Here is a 19,736-nt window from a genome sequence, read left to right on the forward strand (position 1 = left end):
TTTAAAAAACAGGGGTTCGGATTTAGAATTAGGGATTACGGATCTCTCACTGGAGGTTTAAGAATGTGGGTTAGGGGGTTTGGTTGAGGGCTAAGGGGCATCACTTTTACTTTTTAAAACTAAACACGTAAACGGCATTAACCAATACCACACTCTTCTGTTTTCTTTTTTTAATTATCAGGTTTGATTATAGAATTAAGACTGCACATTAATGTGAAAGCTGTAAATTATTAAAACACTATTTTAAGATAGTCATGTAACATTACTAATTTTAAACAGTTCCGACTAATATTGATTGTGATTTTGAATCTGGAATTTGTAAATGGAATCAAGATACATCAGATACAAGTGATTGGGTTGTTCAAAGGGCTTCAATGTCTTCAAACTCAGCACCACATGTTGATATTACAACTGGATCAGGTACAACTCTTACATTTAATGTTTTTATATTTTAAAATTATTACTACTTTAATATGCACATAGTATAAGCAAATTTCTAGTTTTGTCAAACAGTAACTGTAGTTTTTTTTTCTGTTGTTATTTTTTATGCACTTTTATATAAAATAATTGTTTTGACTTAAAATGTTAAAGAAAAGCTTGTTGTCTGATGAGGAGCATTGTAACTCAATATTTATATCAGGTTGTTTAGTACAGAACATATTCAATTTAAACTGTTAATCACCATGCTTTGCAAAAGTTTTCTTTAAGATTTTAAAAAGTAATATATACATGTAATACTACTAATCGATTTGCAATTGATTAAGATTTATTTATATCTCAGTAATACAAGTGTTTAATACTGTGCACATTCATTACAGAAACTTTATATTGTTTTATTTCATTTTTCGTGCTTAACAGGATCTGGAAGCTATATTCTATTTACATCATCACTTCCTAACAGACTTGGTGATGCAGCACGCATATACAGTGGAAACCCTCCTTATAATCTACCAGCTCAATGTTTCACATTCTGGTATCACATGTTTGGTCCGGTGAGTTGTTTGCTAAAATACATATGGATAAATCTAATGCAGGTTTTTCTAATTTTTTATATTTTATTTGGGTAACTGACAATTTAGACAACCCGTAAGGGACCACTGGGTTATATCAACTGTTGTTAAGGATCTGGCTTAATAAGTTTAAAATAAGCAACTCTTGAAAAATGTTTTCAAATCAAAACTGTAAAACAATATCTCCCACAAAGTTTGTGGTAGCTTCAGCTTGTGTGCAATATTCGAATTTATGAAACCACAAGACGTTATAAGCAGGGTTTGAATTAGTGGCATAAGCTTTCATCGCATTTTTCTATTTGTTAAAATTATATAATCGTATTTTTAAGTTTTAACTACTCACACCAACCCATGTCATTACATTACAGCATACATCATAACGTTTACAACGATTAAATACTTAAAATATCACTAACTGTAAAAGCGCAAATATTCTATCAATCTACACACTTCTAATCTTAACACAATAAATGCATCTAATCACTACTGTGATAATAACTGACAATACAATTGCTGCTATATTTCGACAATTAAACTGTTACTAAATCCCTATTTTATCATAAATAATCCACGTATGAATTGATACTGTTGTGACATAAAATAATTATTCGCTTGCCTGATGAGTTAACCTTATTGCAAGGATGCTAGCCTAATGGGTAGTTCACTGTGTTTGGTAACTGTCTGTCCATTGCTAAAAATGATTTATCTAACGCAAAATGGTAATTGTGACGTGTTATTTTGATCCTTGTTTATGTTAGAGAAAAAACAAAACACCCAAAACTCCAAAAAAGTGTTAAAGTTTCTTTGAAGTAGAAAATACAAGAAAAGTATATAATTACTTAACAACTACAAAGAGAACGGAAATAATAAAAAAATAAAGGTCATTAAAACATACAACATATAAAAAAGTGGATTGTTTACAAAGTGTGTTTGACTGTTAGACCCAGCATACATTAAACTCACAATGAGTTGCAACAGATTACTTAAACATCAAAAAACAATTATTACAATGCTAAACACACTAGTTTTAAAGATATATTCATGCACAATAATAATATCAAATAAATCATATACCTATATTAAAATTAGCAATAGGATACGAATACTTTTAGTTTTAATTATATTTTTAAAAAAGCGATATCTCTTTTTTCAGCATGTTGGAACATTGAGTCTTTACATGCAGTCTACCACAAATGTAATCGGTTCAACACCAATATGGTCACATAGCGGGGGCACCACTAATAATTGGTTCAATATACATGTGGATGTTGCACCTGTGGCCGGTTCCTTATTTATTATTGAAGGAATTGTTGATGCCCAGGATGGTGGTATGTGTAACTCAGTGATTCTTAACCTTTTTTCCAATTACACTGCCTAATTTTCCTTTTCTTCTTATTTACTGGTTGCCTAATATAAAAAAACATTATCAATTTTTCAGTTTATATAAACACTTTTAACACTTTGAACTTCGTGCTCAATTTAAGAATTTTTTCGAATCTTTATGAAAATATGTTTTGTTTTTAAAACTGTTGTCATATTACATTCTAATGATGCCACTGACAAAATGAATAACAATAATACTCTTTAAGTAGACATAGATACACAGTACCTAATATTTTACCAGCACATTTGCACACCCTAAAATGCTAATGCAAATTTTTAACCTAATATTTTGTTTTAGGTGATATTGCTATTGATGACATTAGGTTGTCACCAGACCAGTGCCCATTCTCGGAGATTGGGGTCTGTGACTTTGAAAGTGAACTAATGTGTGGTTATCTAATTGAATCTAGTGGCTTATATACTTGGCTGCATGCTAGTGCATTTTTAGCTGAAGAGCAATATCCTAAATCTCCACTGTATGATCATTCACAAAACAGCTTTTATGGAAAATATATGTTGACTTCTGCTAATGGTGTTTCCTCAACCACTACACGGTAAGCAAACATAGGTAATTCTAGCATGGTAGGGCTACCTAAGGAGCAAATTGATCTGAAGATATCACTAAAGTTTTTACAACGAAACAGCTTCTGAAATGATTGCATAAATAACAGCTTGAAACTTGATCCCTTTGGATTACATTTTTTTTGTTGGTATGTTCCTTTAATAAGCAAAAAGGATTTATTAATGTAACCAATACTTGCTTTGCAACTTGGTGTGGAATAGGTTATTTTTTTTATTATGGTTTACCACCTTTGTGCTGCCACAGTGGTTGGACCACTAACCTCCAAATTAGAGCATATGACAATTAAATGTAATTGATTTAACTCTGTGGTACTTTATAAGTTATCCAAATTGTTAGCCATAGATAGAAGGGAAAAGTTTATAAATTTCATTAAATTCAGGTTACTCTCGCCTACTCACTCTCCCACAAACGGAGATTGTCTGGAGTTTTGGTATTACATGTCAGGGTTGCGTACGGATGCCTACTTAAGGGTTTATCTTAAACAAGGCACCAGTTTAGGATCGGCAATTTGGGAAGCAGTTGGAGATAAAGGAACTTCATGGAATGTTGCTCAGATATCTATATCATTACAACAATATCATCAGGTAAACTAGATTTTTAACGTTACTATATGGATGATCAGAGCATAATTACAGCTTTACCAATTACATTTATGTTAATCATTTTTCCACTTAAAACACGATTTTTGAAAAATAAAAATTTGGCAATTTCTGATAACTGATGAAATAGTGTATTAAAGCTACTGCAATAAATTTTTTTAATATATCGTTTCATAGAATAATGTATGCCAATATAGTTAGGTTTGCTTATTATATTAACTTACATTCTAGATTGTATTTGAAAGTTATTCTGGAACTGCTCCTACACAATCCTATGACTTCATAATCGCTCTTGATGATGTGGTGGTTCGCAAAGGCAATTGTCCCGTGCAGGGAAACTGTGACTTTGAGAACGGAGCTGGTACTTGGCAGAATAATAATAATAATGCATTGCCCGGGTTTAATCAGGCGCAGATGGATTGGTTGGTTGGTAGCGGAATTCAAACAAGAAGTTCCAGTGTTGGACCTGCAGTGGATCATACATTTGGAACACCAGCTGGTAAGTATTTTTTAAAATTAAAGATAATAACTTTTACTGGCTTATATTGTTTGCTATCTTGTAAATGTTTAATAAGAGTAAGATGCTGATGTACATACTGCTCATAAGAATACCTGTGTTTAACTAAACGAAGAATATTGATCATCATAATACAAACTTCCAGGTCAATATGTGTATGTGAATTACATATACCCCCATGAAAGTGGTCATCGTGCTCAGCTATTTTCGGAAACAGTTCTCAGTGATTTTGCTCAATGCTTCAGATTCTATTACTACATGAATGGTCCAGATGCTGGTGTGTGTAATATAAATATTTTTTAAAGGAATTTTCAAATTAAAAGTCATTCGAAACCCTTAACTTTCTGTCAGCTTTGACCAGGGTACTATTTCAACTACAAGTTGTTTTAAAGAATTCTAGCTACATTTTCATTATGCCTAGCGGTATCTGTAGCATAGTTTGATATAGTAAGTGTTTATATTACATTGGTGTTAACCACAGGTGATTTAGTTCTTTGGATTGGTCAGGATAATGCTGGTGTATATACACCATACACCATGTGGCAACTTAGTGGAGCACAAAGTAATGATTGGTTGGAAGGAACGATCTCACTGCGTGGACTTATTGCTCCTTATAATGTAAGTTGTTTCAAATACATTTCTTCCAGAAATATCCAAACCTTGCTAGATTATCTTTACTGCCTTATATTGGTAAAAACACAAAGCGTTTAGACCAAGCTTTGTAGTTTTTATTGCTGTAATCAATGTTTTACTCGCTATCTGGTTGATCTGCCTTTATCAACATTTTACCCATTGTTGTCCTTGGTATATCAGAGCAATATCACCATTTAAACCATTACATTTCTGTTTTTTTTTCTTCCATTTATACCAAATTTGAATATATTTTTACAACCAGATCAGATAATCAAGAAAGTAGTAAACTAGAAGTTTACTAATGTTTTTAATAGCTACTGTTTGAAACTGTGCTAACAAGTGGGTTAAGTGGTTACATTGCATTGGATGACATTGAATTTTTACAATTTGATTGTGGAACGTTTCCTTTGGAAGCTGACCCAAGTTATAATGATGGTTCAACAACCACGCCATTCCCTACCACACAACCTCCTATACCAGATGGTCCTATTAATTGTAACTTTGACCAAAACTTATGCAGCTATGTGCAGGTTAGTTACTATATGTGTTATAGGAGTTTTATTAGTATAATGAAAATAATAACTCTATTTTCCTTTTCGATTACGGTAGCAAAGATTTAGAAATGTTTTCAACGAAACAACGGTTGTTGAAACAAGCTTACAGTTAAAAACATATTTACATTTATAATTGAAAAAAAAAAAAACAAGAAACAAAAAGTGTGCAGGAGCCATTTATTGGGGGGAGTCAACATTCAAAGAGGATTAACCAAAAGATTGGGTCATGATAGAAAAACTAAAACCCAAAAAATGAATTCCACCAATAGTTCACAGTGAACAGTTTCAGAAGCAAACTTGTAAATTGTAGAAGAAGTGCATTACTGTAATACACAAGAAATTAAATATAAAAATAAATTCCTAAAAAGACACAGGTACAAAAGATGCAGCGATGCTAATCAAGTATCACATAGCATATTATTATAACATTAGTTTGTTACCAATATTTTATTTTATGATAAAACGCAAGTTATATGCTACAGTACCAGAGAAGTTTTTCGGTTTTACTCTGATTTTTGTAAATAAAATATTTTCATTGGCTTTTTAAAAACAATAAGCAGACATAATTATTATGTGCTTTTTAACAATAAACATCTTGTTATCGGATCTGGAAAATTCCATTGTGCTGTGAGGTAAAACACATGCCCACCTTTTCTAATTATTATAACTTGAATAGGATACAACTGATATATTTGACTGGTCGCAAGGTACAGGGAACACACCTACACAGAACACAGGCCCCAATGGTGACCACACTACTGGGATTGGAAAATACATTTTTATTGAAACATCAACGCCAACATTGCCAGGGGATTATGCTGTTATTATGAGTGGTGTAAGCCCTTCAACTAGAGGATCATGCCTCAGATTCTGGTAACTTATTTTAACAAATACTTAAGCTTGTGATTATTGTTATCATAAAAATACAATTACCCACAAGTTGTAACTCTTATGCTGGAACAAGAAGTTTAACATGCTAGCACAAGTAATAACAATTAAAGTTGCCTGCCAAGAATAAATAATTTACATTTATTTAATTCAGATTTTCACTTCAAACATATCTGAAAGCCACCTAAAGAGAATACTAAATTGCTAATAATCAAAATGTGTAAAAAATGTATTGCTTATTTAAAATGTTGTGTTTCAGGTATTCAATGTATGGATCTTATATACAACGTTTGGAGGTTTTGATTAAGCAACCATCAACAAATGCAACATTGTTATGGAAACAAGATACAGGGTTAGGTAGTGCATGGTACCCTGCTGCTGTTGATATCATATCAGATTATGACTTTCAGGTGGTGTTCCATGTGTAAAAGTTGTGTGTGATGTACTTTCTATAAGGATTCAGAGATTTTTAGTTTTGAATTTTTAACATTAAGTTGATGATTGTGAAATGTAAAGTTTATAGTGTGAAATTGCAACTTTACATTTTAGGCTGACCTAAAGCTTTCAATTATTGGCTTTGGATTAATATATTAAAGTTTCTGTAATAGAGATTTTGCAGTACAAAACTTTTTTAATCATCTATTATTGCAGATATACTTTAATGCCACAGCAGGCAGCAGTTACACTGGTGATATTGCTATTGATGATGTTCAATTAATACTTGGGTTGTGTCCACCACCAAATGACCAGGAGTTGTTTTGTTCATTTGAGGATGATCTTGCATGTGGTTACCAACAAGACAACACAGATGATTTTAACTGGATACAAACTTCAGGAGGTATGCTACTATTCTCATTTTTCATGGGTTTAATTTTTTTTTTTTTTATTTTTGTATATAATATGTTTTTATCAAACAAAATCTAACCATTTAAGGCTTACTGCTTTCATGATGTGATAATTTTTGTATCTACAGGCACATCAACAATTGATAGTGGTCCTACATACGATCATACATATGGTACTACATATGGTAGATATATGTACACTGAAGCCTCATCACCAAGGGTTAAGAATGATAAAGCACGTTTAATAAGTCGACCATATAACCAATACAAAAGCACAGGTGGTGGTTATGAGTGTCTTACATTCTACTATCACATGTATGGATCTACAATGGGTACGTTGAATGTATACAGAACAGCAGGGTCAGATATAGAAGGGCAACCACTTGGAAGTTCTATTTGGAGTATGTATGGTGACCAGGGAAACCAATGGCATATCGCACAGGTATGTTGGTTTTAATAAAATTCAAGGCAAATACTTAAATCTATAATTTAAAGCATTTCCTTTAATAAATATACCAAGCCCAACAATTCACAACAAAAGAAATAAAGCCGACAAAATCAACTTTTAGGAATGTAGCATTAGAATCATGCAATTAGGTGTTTGCTAAAAGCATTTAATAATGTTGTGACTTGACCCCTACTCCCTACCAATAGCTAAGTGGTCAGGTGGTTGCACAGTAAGCAAGTGGCATTGGGTTCAATACTAGCTGAAGCACAGATTATTCGCTTCAACATCATCGTTACTATAAGTATATTGTGTTGTCCAAATTGTTGGTTATATGAATTAATAAGGAACAAAAACATAGTTTACCAAGAAAAATATGTGGTAACTCGAAAGTGGGCGCGAAGTGTATGAAATATAACTGTTATGCCCTCATGCGAAGATAAACTAGTTTTATTTATTTATCCAACTTTTCGATTTATATTGTTTTTAGATAAGTTACCTTAACACTGGAACATATCAGTTGATCTTTGAAGGTGTAGTTGGAAGTAACTTTGCAAGCGATATAGGTATTGATGATGTAACTATCACACAAGGTGAATGTGCTCCAGTTGCAAGTTGTAGCTTTGATGCTGTAAGTTGATTAATACCGAAATTATTTAAAAATTGAATAAATTTAAAAAATTTCAGGGAATGTGTACATTTACTAACGAGCAAGATTCTGATGATTTTGATTGGATAGTTGGTTCCGGATCACACGGCACAGGTCCACCATATGATCACACCACAGGAACCACACAGGTCAGATCTTGCAATTATTAAACATAATATTAAATTCTTATGCAGTGGGATAATTTTTCCTAAAATGCTACTTATTGGTGCTGAAAAAAGGTTTTTGCTATAAAGAATGTACGAAAAAAATGCAGAATGTGTTTGAAACACTGATGTCAAAAGAACAAACAGTTAAAATACTTGCATTTTCATGCAGGGTAGCTATATGTTCATTGATTTATCACAACAAATAAATCAAGGAGATATTGCACGATTAAATTCTGAACGGATGGTTCCTACTACTGGCACTGCTTGTCTTCAATTTTGGTATTTTATGTATGGTGATGGAATTGGTACTTTGCAAGTTCTGATCAACCAAGGGATTCCCGGCACACATAATGTTAATGCAAATATGTTCCCTGTTTGGTCACTCAGTAAGGAGCAGGGGAATCAGTGGTATTCTGCTCAGGTAAAAATAAGAAAAATGTTTATGGTTAATTTTAAATTTCAAAAAAGCTGCTACGATTAAAGGCGAAGCGACAAGTCACTAAGCAGTAATTGTTCAACTCAGTGGCCACTACTGAAGGGTTTCTAAACTGACAGTTATACATAAGAAAACTGTTACCCACAAATTTGCATACTTGGTAATAAATAAGCAAGCTGGCGGTGTTTCAATCATGCATAATAGTCTGTTGTAGAACATGCATGTTATAACTTTTTAGTTGCACAACTGACCGAGAAATTGTTTGGTTCCATGATTTTTAATTACAGGTACCAATATCAAGTGTTATTGAATATAACATAGTATTTGAAGCAGTCCTTGGTTTACCCAATTTACCTAATGGTTATCTTGCTATTGATGATATACGGTTTGTTGATGATAAATTTTGCACATTACTTCCACCTGAAGCTGAACCATTTCAAGATCTTACCGTTGCTAACTGTAACTTCGACCAGAACACTTGTGCATGGACAAATAGTAATGACGGTCAGTTAGTATACACTATTCCATATATCATATTATTGCTATTGGGTAAAAGACATTCTTGTTTATAATGATTAACACAAGATGTCACAAAAATATATAAAAAATATATATGTTGTATAACTTCCATGCTGCAAACCTTTCATTCAGCAGTAATAAAAAAGGTTGAGTATGTAAAGTGAATTTTTTAAATTTTAAATTTGAATTAAGAAATTTTTTAAATTTGAATTAAGAAAGTTGGGGTAATAGTCAAACCAATGGATTTAGGCGTGTCTTCAGCTTGTAAAAGGTTTTGAAATTCAGTAATCTACTTAACAGATGATTTTGACTGGTTACGTATATCTGGACATACAAGCTCTGCCAACACTGGACCAGATGGTGACCATACATCAGGTACAGGTTATTATATATATATGGAAAGTTCAAGCCCAAGAGTTCCTGGTGATCGCACTGTGCTTCTATCCCCATGGTTGCCTCCACTATCAAACTCAGGCTGTTTTGGGTAGGTGATAACTTATTGAATTTTTGAAGCTTTATTTAAACTTTAAAAATCAAATAAACCAAAAATAAATACTTACAGAGTTACCCAATCTATAAAGCCATTTGCATGTGTGCATCAGGACAACCGTTTTTTTTTTATTCCTATGTTGTTCCACAATGCAAATATAAAGCTGGTAAAGTCAGTGGCTGTATAGGTCAATGAAGCAACTACCTATATAAAACAAACATTACCTCTTCTATAACTCCAAGGTAAAATGAGTGATCATCATGTTTCATGTACAGATTCTGGTATCACATGTTTGGGGCCACAGTAGAAACTCTAAACATGTATCTTGAATTTTCTCATGGAGATCGCATATTGTTGTGGACCTTAACAGGAAAGCAGTCAAATTATTGGTTACCAGCAAAATACACAATCCAAACTTTTACACCTGTGCGTTTCTGGATTGAGGCTTTTGTTGGCCAGAGCTTCAGTGGTGATATTGCTTTGGATGATTTTGTATTGGACTATGGAGTCTGCCCACCAGATGTACGTTGCTTTTTGCTTATATATACAAACTGTTGTTGCCAGGCGTAATGTGAATCACCTACCCTTTTCTGCCAAACTTATTTTGTATAAAAAGCGCCAAGTCTTAAATAGGATAAAGAAAATTTAAGTATAAAATATTTAAAGGAAAAAATAGTTAGTAAAGCTGTATCAAATTTATTTTGAAATATTTGACTTAATAAACCTCAACCAACTGTGGGTTTACCTTATGTTGCACCACCACACTTCTGCATCATATGTGTTGAATTCAATTTTCATGGCTTGTAGCAGACGATGATTTTGTGGAAAACATAAACTTATATCATAAATACCTAGTAGATAAAACAGGCTAACAGTAATATGCAAACAACTTTTATTTTTTAATTCAAATGTTTATAAAACTATATATTTAACAGGGAACATGTAATTTCGAGGCTGATCATTGTCAGTGGACGCAATCCATCAGTGATGTGTTTGACTGGTCACGTGGTAACAACGGTACTTCATCTCAAGGTACTGGTCCATCATTAGACCACACATATGGCTCACAAGTTGGAAAATACAGTTTTATTGAAACATCAAGGTAACTGACACAAACGCTCATACACACATATATGTGTATAACTATAAAGTGTTTCACCCATGGATAATATAAACCCTAAACAGCTCTTTTCTCAAATTTATTTTTAATTATATTCGATATTCTGTTCAATTTGTCTTCATCAGAATTGAATATTTTTTCTGGAAAAAATGTTGTTGCAAAACTGAATTTGTATTTTCCCAGAAGGTGCTGTTTCTGCACACTTTACTGGGCTAATATTTCTTAAACAATTCAGGTTTATCAGCATACCTTTTTTCTAAAAGGAAAAACTTTGTGCCAACTTTTTCTGTCAGGAGATAGTAAAACTTTGTTTTGTTGTATTGATGCATTTTACATCTTAAGTAAATTACATAAAAGTAAAAAGCTTTAAAAAGTGAAAAATGATAGGTGGGGTACGTTACTGGTTGAAATTTATTTAAAAGTTTTTACAAACATTTACCATTTACACAGCCCTCGCATAGCGGGCGACACAGCTCAGCTTATCAGTTATGACTATCCAGCTGCAAGTAGATATTGTTTTGAAATGTTTTACCACATGTTTGGTGCATCCATTGGGAAACTGAATGTTTATGTGAAACCTTCAAGTCAAAAATTATCTCCTTCGCAACTTGTGTGGAGTGAAACCGGCAATCAGGGTGACTTGTGGAGATATATGCAAGTCACTGCAACTAACCCAAGTGATGATTTTAATGTAAGTTGATTATTGACCACTAAACAGTGGTTAGATTTCTTGCTTTAGTTTAGAGTATGCCTTGCTCCAGTATATTAGGTTAAAAGCTAAATGCTGTCATTATTGTGGGTAAGTTGAAGTGTAATTGATTCAATCCAGTAGTCATTGCATTAAGGGATGGGACTTGTCGGTAAGTGACTTTAAGTTGCCGCACAACATACACAACCACATGATATCAACTTAAATGCAATATTATCTTAATATAAGTTACAGAAGTTATGTTTTGTATTGATTTAGATTGTGGTTGAAGGAGTGGTGGGTTCTAGTTGGTCAGGTGACATTGCAATAGACGATACAAGAACTAATGTTGGTGATTGCCTACCTCAAGGTTTTTGCGATTTCGAACAGAACTTCTGCTCGTGGGTTAATGTACAAACTCCTGGTAAGATATCGGATTTACATTATTTCTATGTATATCCTAAAACAAAGATCAAAAATTCAAAGCTAAAATTTCTTAAACTGTAACTTCAAACTGCATAAATGCCGTCAACATAATATTCATTTCTTTGCCTGTAACCCTAAACAAATTTATTTTCTCAGCTATGAATTGTCAAATAAATCGACTTTAAATTTGTTAATTTGAAATGTGAGTTTTGAGTAATTTATTTTAAATATTTGATCTTGAATTGACGTCACACAAGTTTCTTGCAGCGTTTTATCAAACTGCATTATTTGAAATGTTCCACATTATTAGGTTTGGATGAGATGGATTGGGTTCGGAATGCTGGTTCTACTCCAAGTGTGACAACTGGTCCTACTGTTGATCATACAACGGGATCGTCACTTGGTTTTTACATTTATATTGGTAAGGCCATTAACCTAAATTTTATTTAATAAAATACCAGAATTAACCACAATTTAGGTTGATTAACCACAATTTAGTTATTCATACGTTTTTCTGAATATGATCTCCTAATTCCTAATGTAGACCAGACTGTATAGTTTTAGTTTAAACATTATTTTAGTAGTTATCTGGACAGTATTAACATTTTACCTGTTACCCTCCTTGGTAGATCAGAGCGTTATCACTGTTTTAGCCATTACATTTATGCAAATCATTTTTTATGTCTCTATAATGATGTTCAATGATACGTATTGCAATTGTTTTATAAACAGAAACAAGTCAGTCTTCCACTGGAGATACAGCATGGTTGTTAAGTTCATCTTATGAACCAACATCTCAATTATCATCGGGTGGTTTATGTGTCTCATTCTGGTTTCACATGTTTGGTGATAATACTGGAAGTTTAAATGTGTATACAGCACAAGATAATCAGGTAAATAATGTATCGTATAATCAGGTGTTCTGACAAATTTATATTTCATTCTTATATTTTGTCATTCTATTCAGGTCAGTTTCTTTAGGATAAAAAAATGTTGATTCTGGTTATTATTAAATACTGTTAAATAAACTTTGTTTTTATTTTTTTTTGTAGAACTTTAAAACACTAGTTTGAGTAACAAGTTTAGCACCTGTCAGGAAAAGTATATATACTTTAAACCTAATGCAATATTTTTAACGACATTTTCATGTTTTTAGGATAATCTTGTATTGAAAGATATGCTTTGGTCGCGCACTGGTGATCATGGTGATTATTGGCTACCTGCTGCTGTCAATGTGACATCACAAGAGAGATTCTTTATCATAATTGAAGCAGTCAAAGGAAAGGGTTATACAGGTAAAAATTGTTCCATAACAATTTACAGCAGCAAATTCGTAGCACATAGTTCAAAACTCCCAACTCGTGTTCAATATCCTAATACGCTTTTTGTGTCTTTAAATGGTCTGTTGCATATTATTGTTTTATTATTACAGGCGATATATCAATTGATGACCTTGATGTGTTGAAATATCCATGCGATACATTAACCCAACCAACTCTACCCCCCATTGACGCTCCTACACCGGCACCTACACCATGGGACTGTGATTTTGAATTAGATTGGTGTGGCTGGACAAATCAGTTAAACTTAAACTTAAACTGGACAAGATGGCAAGGCAAATCATCGAGCTCATATACTGGACCATCAACAGATCACACCACTCTGTCTGAGAATGTTAGTTTTAGAATATTGATTTAAATTATATTTTGTACTGATGTAATTTGAAAATAAGGAGCTTACATCTAACACAAAACCAAGAACGCAAAGATTTTTAGACAAATTTTTTTAAGTAAGCTTAGAAAGACTAAAAAATAGGAAATAAATATTAAACAATAATATAAAATGGAGGGCACCAGAACATACACATCTTACTTAATAAAACCATAAAAATATTAAATAAACACTAAAATACTAACAAACACGTTTTAAAATACTATTTCCAATTCCCCCTTTATTTATTTAATACATAAAATTATACTATTTTTAGGGTTACTACATATATGTTGATATGGATTATGTGGGTGAAGACCCTCACATGAACGACCCAGCTCAGGTGTTTAGCCCCATGCTTACTGTTACTGATGAAAATGGCCTGTGCTTAACATTCTGGTACCACATGTATGGTGACCATGTAAATCAGTTGGGTGTGTATGTCAAGCAAAGGGATTATACTTCTGGGTTGTTATGGTCAAGGCAGGGAAGTCTTGGGTCCTCATGGAACTATGGACAGGTAAGCATTTTGTTGTTTGTGCATTTAAAAAAAAAAAAGTAAACATTTCATAACTGGTGGTATGGGCAATTTAAAATGTGTTTTGTAGTTTATAAATCAGTCGTAAAAATCGTTTTGTGTTTAAATATCATCATACAGTTGTCGGGAGAATTTGCCTTATAGCTAAAACTGAAGAAGACTGGTTTTGTTTCTATATGCTGTTAATTTTTTTTGGCATGTGTTTTTTTGAAAAAAAACTCTTAAAATTAATCACCCCAAGTTCCAACCAAACCCAGCCATCTTATTAGAATGTCCACATTGGCAGGTATACAGATAGAAGAAGGAAATACTGCCTTTAGTTTTTCTGCCACACTAAAATAATTAATTATTACTACTAAATCAGTGAATAATATCCATATTTGTTTATATAGGTTAGCATTCAGCGTGCCGGTGACTTTACAGTTGTGTTTGAAGCTTTAAGGGGTGCCGGATATAAAGGAGATATTGCACTGGATGACATCAAGTTTATTATCGGAGCATGCCCAGCAACTCAGTTGTGTGATTTTGAAGAAAATAATATATGCGGTTTTGAAAATGATCCAACTGTTGAATTTGTTTGGATACTTAACCAAGGAAATACAACCACAGTTAACACTGGTAAATAAATAGAATTTTGTTTCTACAACATCAGAGAACAGAAAAAATTTAATTTAAACACTTCCAAAAGCTTTTTTAATATCCATTATTTTTAGCCATCTTACTTTGTCAGCTGTAATTTCAAGACGTTACATGGATGGAAGTCTTAATTTTGATTTTCTTTGAATTGCTGCGGCACTAATATTCCATAGTTTTAATATCATTATAAATACATAGGTCCGTCCATCGACCATACCACACAGACAGGGAATGGACATTACATGTTGGCGGATGCGAGTTCTGTAGATAAAGAAGGTTCAAGGGCTAAACTTATCACAGCTAAACATGCTGCCACTACTGATAAATGTGTTACATTCTGGTAAGTATTTGTTGAAAATAAACATTTTTAACTCCCTCTCAGCACAGTGACTGGGGGTTACCAAGTTGAAGGTTAGAAGTTGTATCATTGTTACTATTATGTCTTTAATTTTCCAACTAATGGGTAGTCCTAATTGGTAATCAAACAAAAAATTTAATCACTCATTAATTTGTATACTTTTACCTCGTAAAGACCAGGTATGGTATGCAATGGGACAATCATCATATCATTTTCTGAATTACAATAAGAATACAACATTTTAAATAATTGTAATACAATATATTGTTCAATGATTAAATGCATAGGTACAACATGTACGGTGATGATGTTGGAACGCTTAATGTTTGGAAAGTGGAAAATCAAATTTATGATGAACATCCACACTGGTCGTTACATGGTAATCGTGGTGATATATGGAAGAGAGCATCTTTTCCATTACAAGCATTAACACCATTTCAGGTATATGAGGTTATGGTTCAGTCATATGGTCAAAGCACTCGCATTATGACCAAGTGGAATTTCCCAACTTACAATCATTGTGCCAATGTTTTTTTGACCAATGAGTTGTGCGTCATTAAGAAAATCAGTAAATCACACCTGTATTGTAAAGTTGCTTCACTAAACGCATATTCATAAGAGTCTAAATTGCAGTTTTAAATTATAAAACCAAACAGTTCCACTTGTTAAATATATTTCAATTTTATTTTACAGCTTGTATTTGAGGCAATACGTGGTAAATCAGAATTAGGAGACATTGCTATTGATGATATTCAACTGAGCGATCAACTATGTCCGTTAGTTGGTATGAGTTAAAAATATGTTCTTATGTAGTGTTTGGTTGGTTTTTATCTTACTAACATATATTAGGTACTTGTGACTTTGAATATGACACTTGTGGGTGGACAAACGTTTTCGATGATTCTTTTGACTGGACACTCAATAGTGGAACAACTAACACTGACAATACTGGGCCTTCTGGGGACCATACAAGTGGAAGTGGTATGCAACTTAATTAGTTTTTTAAGTATTTATTAACATTTTTATAAATTTAACCATCAAACTTATTGTGTTGAATATTCACCACTGTCTTCTGTCATCTTTTCTTTTTTTTTTTGCTTTTGCTGGTTTTCATAATACAGAGATTGTATCACCATAAAACAGGATGTGACATTCAGTCGTCGGTAAAGTAGTAGATAATTAGCCGGATACTCCAACATAACTGATATGCTAACAATGCTAATTTGCAGGTAAATACATGTATATTGAAACATCAAGCCCACGTGTTACGGATGAGACAGCACGGCTCATGTCAGAAACTTTCATTAAATATTCAACCACTGCGAACACTCACTGTTTCACATTCTGGTAACTTTTTAAAGATAGAAATTATATTATTGAAAAAATGAATGTAACTTACTTTATCCTCCTGTCTTGGGAAACGACGGGGGTTCTGTCCCGAACACATACACCTACAATGGTAGCAGCGAAGAACCTTGAATCCATTACCTCTAGGTTAGAGACAGGCGGTGTGATTGTTGACTGTCATTAAAAAGTGAACACAAACTTTTAAGGACTCTTTACATACATTACTGTTTTCATAAAAACATATTAATATTCTGAATAAACTTTGCCTAATAAACAGAATACTGACCTGATAATACTTACACAGGTATTCAATGGTTGGGTCAACTATTGGTTCATTAGAAGCATTTATTGTTTCGGGAACTTATCCAGGAGTTTCAAAAAGTGTATTCTATAAAAGTGGTGAACAAGTTGATGAATGGAATTATCATCAGGTATTTTGGTGGCAAAACCTAATGCTATTATATCCATAATATGGTGGCAGGGTATTGATTAAAATGCTTCATATCCTCAATTATTTGTACCTCCTAAAAACAAAAGTGAAAGTATGGCTGTAACTTATTCCCCTCAAATATTGAGTAATCTCTTGTCCAGAAGCAAGTGCTAAAACCAATGTAACACAGCGCTTATATTTGAATACTTGTGTATGCTCAGCTTTTGTGATAATACATTAAAACAAACTGACTTGGGTCTATTACATCTTAACTATAGACTATTCGTAATCGTTTATGTTTATAGATCTGAGTCTCATAGCCATTTCATTATATTTCGGTTGGTTACTTTTTTTGTCTATCAGGCTGGATCTTTGAAAACTTCTTTACAAACCAGACTGAATAATTAATGATTTGCAGTGGTCTACTAAATTTTTATTTTTTAGTTGGAAATATCTCTATATGATGAATTTTATATAGTATTTGAGGGAACAGTTGGCCCTGGTGTGGGTGGAGATATTGCCCTCGATGATATTGTTATTTGGCCAGGTGGGTGTTAAATTTATTATAATAAAAAGGTAAAGTCACAGCGCACTAGGATCCATTGGTGGAACAAACTTTTAATACAACTGTGTTATAATTTATACAACACGCAACTTGTTATGAATAGCTTGAAAGTGAAAGTTGTGTGGGTCTGTTTCATGTATCAAAATTTATATTTACAACATACATCTTTTGAATAAATTGTAGGAAGCTGTGTTACTGCTGCACCACCTACAAAAGTGAACTGTGGTCCAACTGATGAAGTGATACTAACCACACAAGTGTGTGATTATAAACAAGGTGAAGTAGAAAGTTAGGGATTTTTTTCATTTTGGTCTAACTTTTAGAACATCAATTTTTAAAAGCTGTCTTTGCTATTAATTTTTAAAAGGTGTCTTTGCTATTTTAGACTCATGTAGTTAAAATTTTTTTTAATTATAAACAGTTTTTTTTTATCTAGGTACACCTTGGTGTAAATTTATTTTGTTTACCTATCTGCAGGTCGTAACCTTATTTTGACTGCAGCTTTTAATGTTGACGTACATATATATATTTAGACGTATGAGTTTTATTTTAATAAAAAATGACATTTTGGTGGAAGGAAATATAGTTTGACCAATGTAATATTTTATACATTAACGTTTAGATTGTTCAAATGGTTGGGATGAAGCAACTTGTGGTCAGTGTGATTTTGAATCAAAACAATGTGGTTGGAATGATGTTTCATCTGGTTCATATAAATGGAACAAAGATAGTGATGGAACATCTGGTATTGCTACTGGTCCATCTGTTGATCATACACTTGGCTCTCCTGAAGGTTTGTATGTGATATGATTGCTTTGTCTGGCTTCAGGGATTAGTGGTCTTCTCTCAATCAGATAATATATGTTCGAAGCTTAATTCTGCCTCCAATGTTGACCTATGGGTTTTTGGCCTGCATTTACCTCTGGAGTAATGAGCTTAAATCTCAGATCCCATAGCACATTACACAATGAAATAACGGAACTTTTACTTATGTGAAATAGCAGCATTTGCCTTAAGCTCGTGGTTCCTTATAGGTTGCACAAATTGTCAGCAAACAAAATAAACATTAGATAATAACTTACAAATGTACATATATGAAACATAACATGCATGTTTTAACAACTGTCATTTTCCATCATGAAAAATAAATTACTATACAGTTCTTCATTTATATTGATTAGGTTCGTACATGGCTGTTGAAGCAAGTACAGGTGAAAGGAACAACGAAGCTGTGATGATCTCACCATATGTTTCACAAACCAGTGCTTCATGTCAGGTAAAGATATTCTGATCATTTCAATGTAAGTTGTTATTTTAACTACTGAATTGAAGAGATAAGTCACAACTGCAAGCACTGATTACGTAGTTTAAATTTTACTATGTTTATTTTGCAGTTGAGATTTTACTACCATATGTATGGTAATGGATTCACGGAGTCACTACGAAATCCAAACCCGGGTGAGCTACGACTTGTGATGCGACGATATACTCGGATTTTTGATATCTGGATCCATAGCTTTGATGAAGGAAATCAATGGATTGAGGGGAATGTCTACATTGGTATGTAACGTTTGTATTTTGTATGATGCAGATAAGCTTGTCATAATTTGAATCAAAAAAAGGCCTTACATTAAAGTAGATTTTATCAGAAACTAAGCAAATATAAATCTGCAATTTTAGCAATTATGCAACACAAATGTTTTATCAAATTAAGTTTGACCAGTATTATTAAATTTCTTGTTTTTTGGGGGTTCCAAGCCACCAATCAGTGTTAATGTTATATATATATAATATAAACATTGTATATACAGGTCGTGTAGCAGAACCATTTGCTCTCTCATTCCAAGCCACACGTAGTTTTAGTGGCAAAGGAGACCTTGCAGTTGATGATGTTAGTTTTATAAACTGTGCCCTTCCTAACACAACAACTACATGTCTTTCTGACCAATTCAGGTGAAATCTTGTCATAAATAACTTGATGTGTAAGTAAATAAATATATGCCATCAGAATGTACATAAACTACTTACCTTATAACCAAAAGATACAACTTCCAAAGCTCAGTGCTGCAACCTTTGTGAGTTTGTGTATCTTTGGGCAATACACTGCAACTCCCCGGCGCCGTGGCGTAGTGGTTAGCGCCCCTGCCTCTAACCCAGAGGTAATGGGTTCAAGGCTCGTCGCTGCTACCATTGTGGGCGT

The 19,736-nt window shown here is 33.1% G+C and overlaps 1 protein-coding gene across 1 annotated transcript in view; it reads left to right on the forward strand.

Annotated features, from left to right (window-relative positions):
• The window catches only part of LOC108949408 (MAM and LDL-receptor class A domain-containing protein 2-like), a 32,566-nt gene extending 13,006 nt beyond the window's left edge, over positions 1-19,560 (forward strand). The window contains exons 26-65 of the mRNA XM_018811410.2: positions 280-420; positions 859-992; positions 2,164-2,338; positions 2,692-2,947; positions 3,356-3,560; positions 3,807-4,074; positions 4,238-4,369; positions 4,574-4,710; positions 5,040-5,255; positions 5,956-6,152; positions 6,427-6,577; positions 6,819-7,005; positions 7,141-7,454; positions 7,948-8,088; positions 8,145-8,255; positions 8,443-8,694; positions 8,997-9,213; positions 9,529-9,712; positions 9,994-10,240; positions 10,654-10,820; positions 11,289-11,529; positions 11,806-11,950; positions 12,263-12,373; positions 12,685-12,845; positions 13,109-13,247; positions 13,385-13,626; positions 13,940-14,182; positions 14,593-14,818; positions 15,035-15,176; positions 15,482-15,635; positions 15,888-15,978; positions 16,044-16,175; positions 16,424-16,541; positions 16,846-16,972; positions 17,416-17,518; positions 17,720-17,812; positions 18,159-18,329; positions 18,718-18,812; positions 18,931-19,096; positions 19,348-19,560. Of these exons, the coding sequence (XP_018666955.2) occupies positions 280-420; positions 859-992; positions 2,164-2,338; positions 2,692-2,947; positions 3,356-3,560; positions 3,807-4,074; positions 4,238-4,369; positions 4,574-4,710; positions 5,040-5,255; positions 5,956-6,152; positions 6,427-6,577; positions 6,819-7,005; positions 7,141-7,454; positions 7,948-8,088; positions 8,145-8,255; positions 8,443-8,694; positions 8,997-9,213; positions 9,529-9,712; positions 9,994-10,240; positions 10,654-10,820; positions 11,289-11,529; positions 11,806-11,950; positions 12,263-12,373; positions 12,685-12,845; positions 13,109-13,247; positions 13,385-13,626; positions 13,940-14,182; positions 14,593-14,818; positions 15,035-15,176; positions 15,482-15,635; positions 15,888-15,978; positions 16,044-16,175; positions 16,424-16,541; positions 16,846-16,972; positions 17,416-17,518; positions 17,720-17,812; positions 18,159-18,329; positions 18,718-18,812; positions 18,931-19,096; positions 19,348-19,493 (6,878 nt within the window). The 3' untranslated portion in view covers positions 19,494-19,560. The remainder of the gene's footprint in view (positions 1-279; positions 421-858; positions 993-2,163; positions 2,339-2,691; positions 2,948-3,355; positions 3,561-3,806; positions 4,075-4,237; positions 4,370-4,573; positions 4,711-5,039; positions 5,256-5,955; positions 6,153-6,426; positions 6,578-6,818; positions 7,006-7,140; positions 7,455-7,947; positions 8,089-8,144; positions 8,256-8,442; positions 8,695-8,996; positions 9,214-9,528; positions 9,713-9,993; positions 10,241-10,653; positions 10,821-11,288; positions 11,530-11,805; positions 11,951-12,262; positions 12,374-12,684; positions 12,846-13,108; positions 13,248-13,384; positions 13,627-13,939; positions 14,183-14,592; positions 14,819-15,034; positions 15,177-15,481; positions 15,636-15,887; positions 15,979-16,043; positions 16,176-16,423; positions 16,542-16,845; positions 16,973-17,415; positions 17,519-17,719; positions 17,813-18,158; positions 18,330-18,717; positions 18,813-18,930; positions 19,097-19,347) is intronic.
• Positions 19,561-19,736: the final 176 nt, after the last annotated feature.

Source organism: Ciona intestinalis, chromosome 4 (assembly GCF_000224145.3).
Source record: "Ciona intestinalis chromosome 4, KH, whole genome shotgun sequence".
In the NCBI taxonomy this organism is placed as follows: domain Eukaryota; kingdom Metazoa; phylum Chordata; class Ascidiacea; order Phlebobranchia; family Cionidae; genus Ciona; species Ciona intestinalis.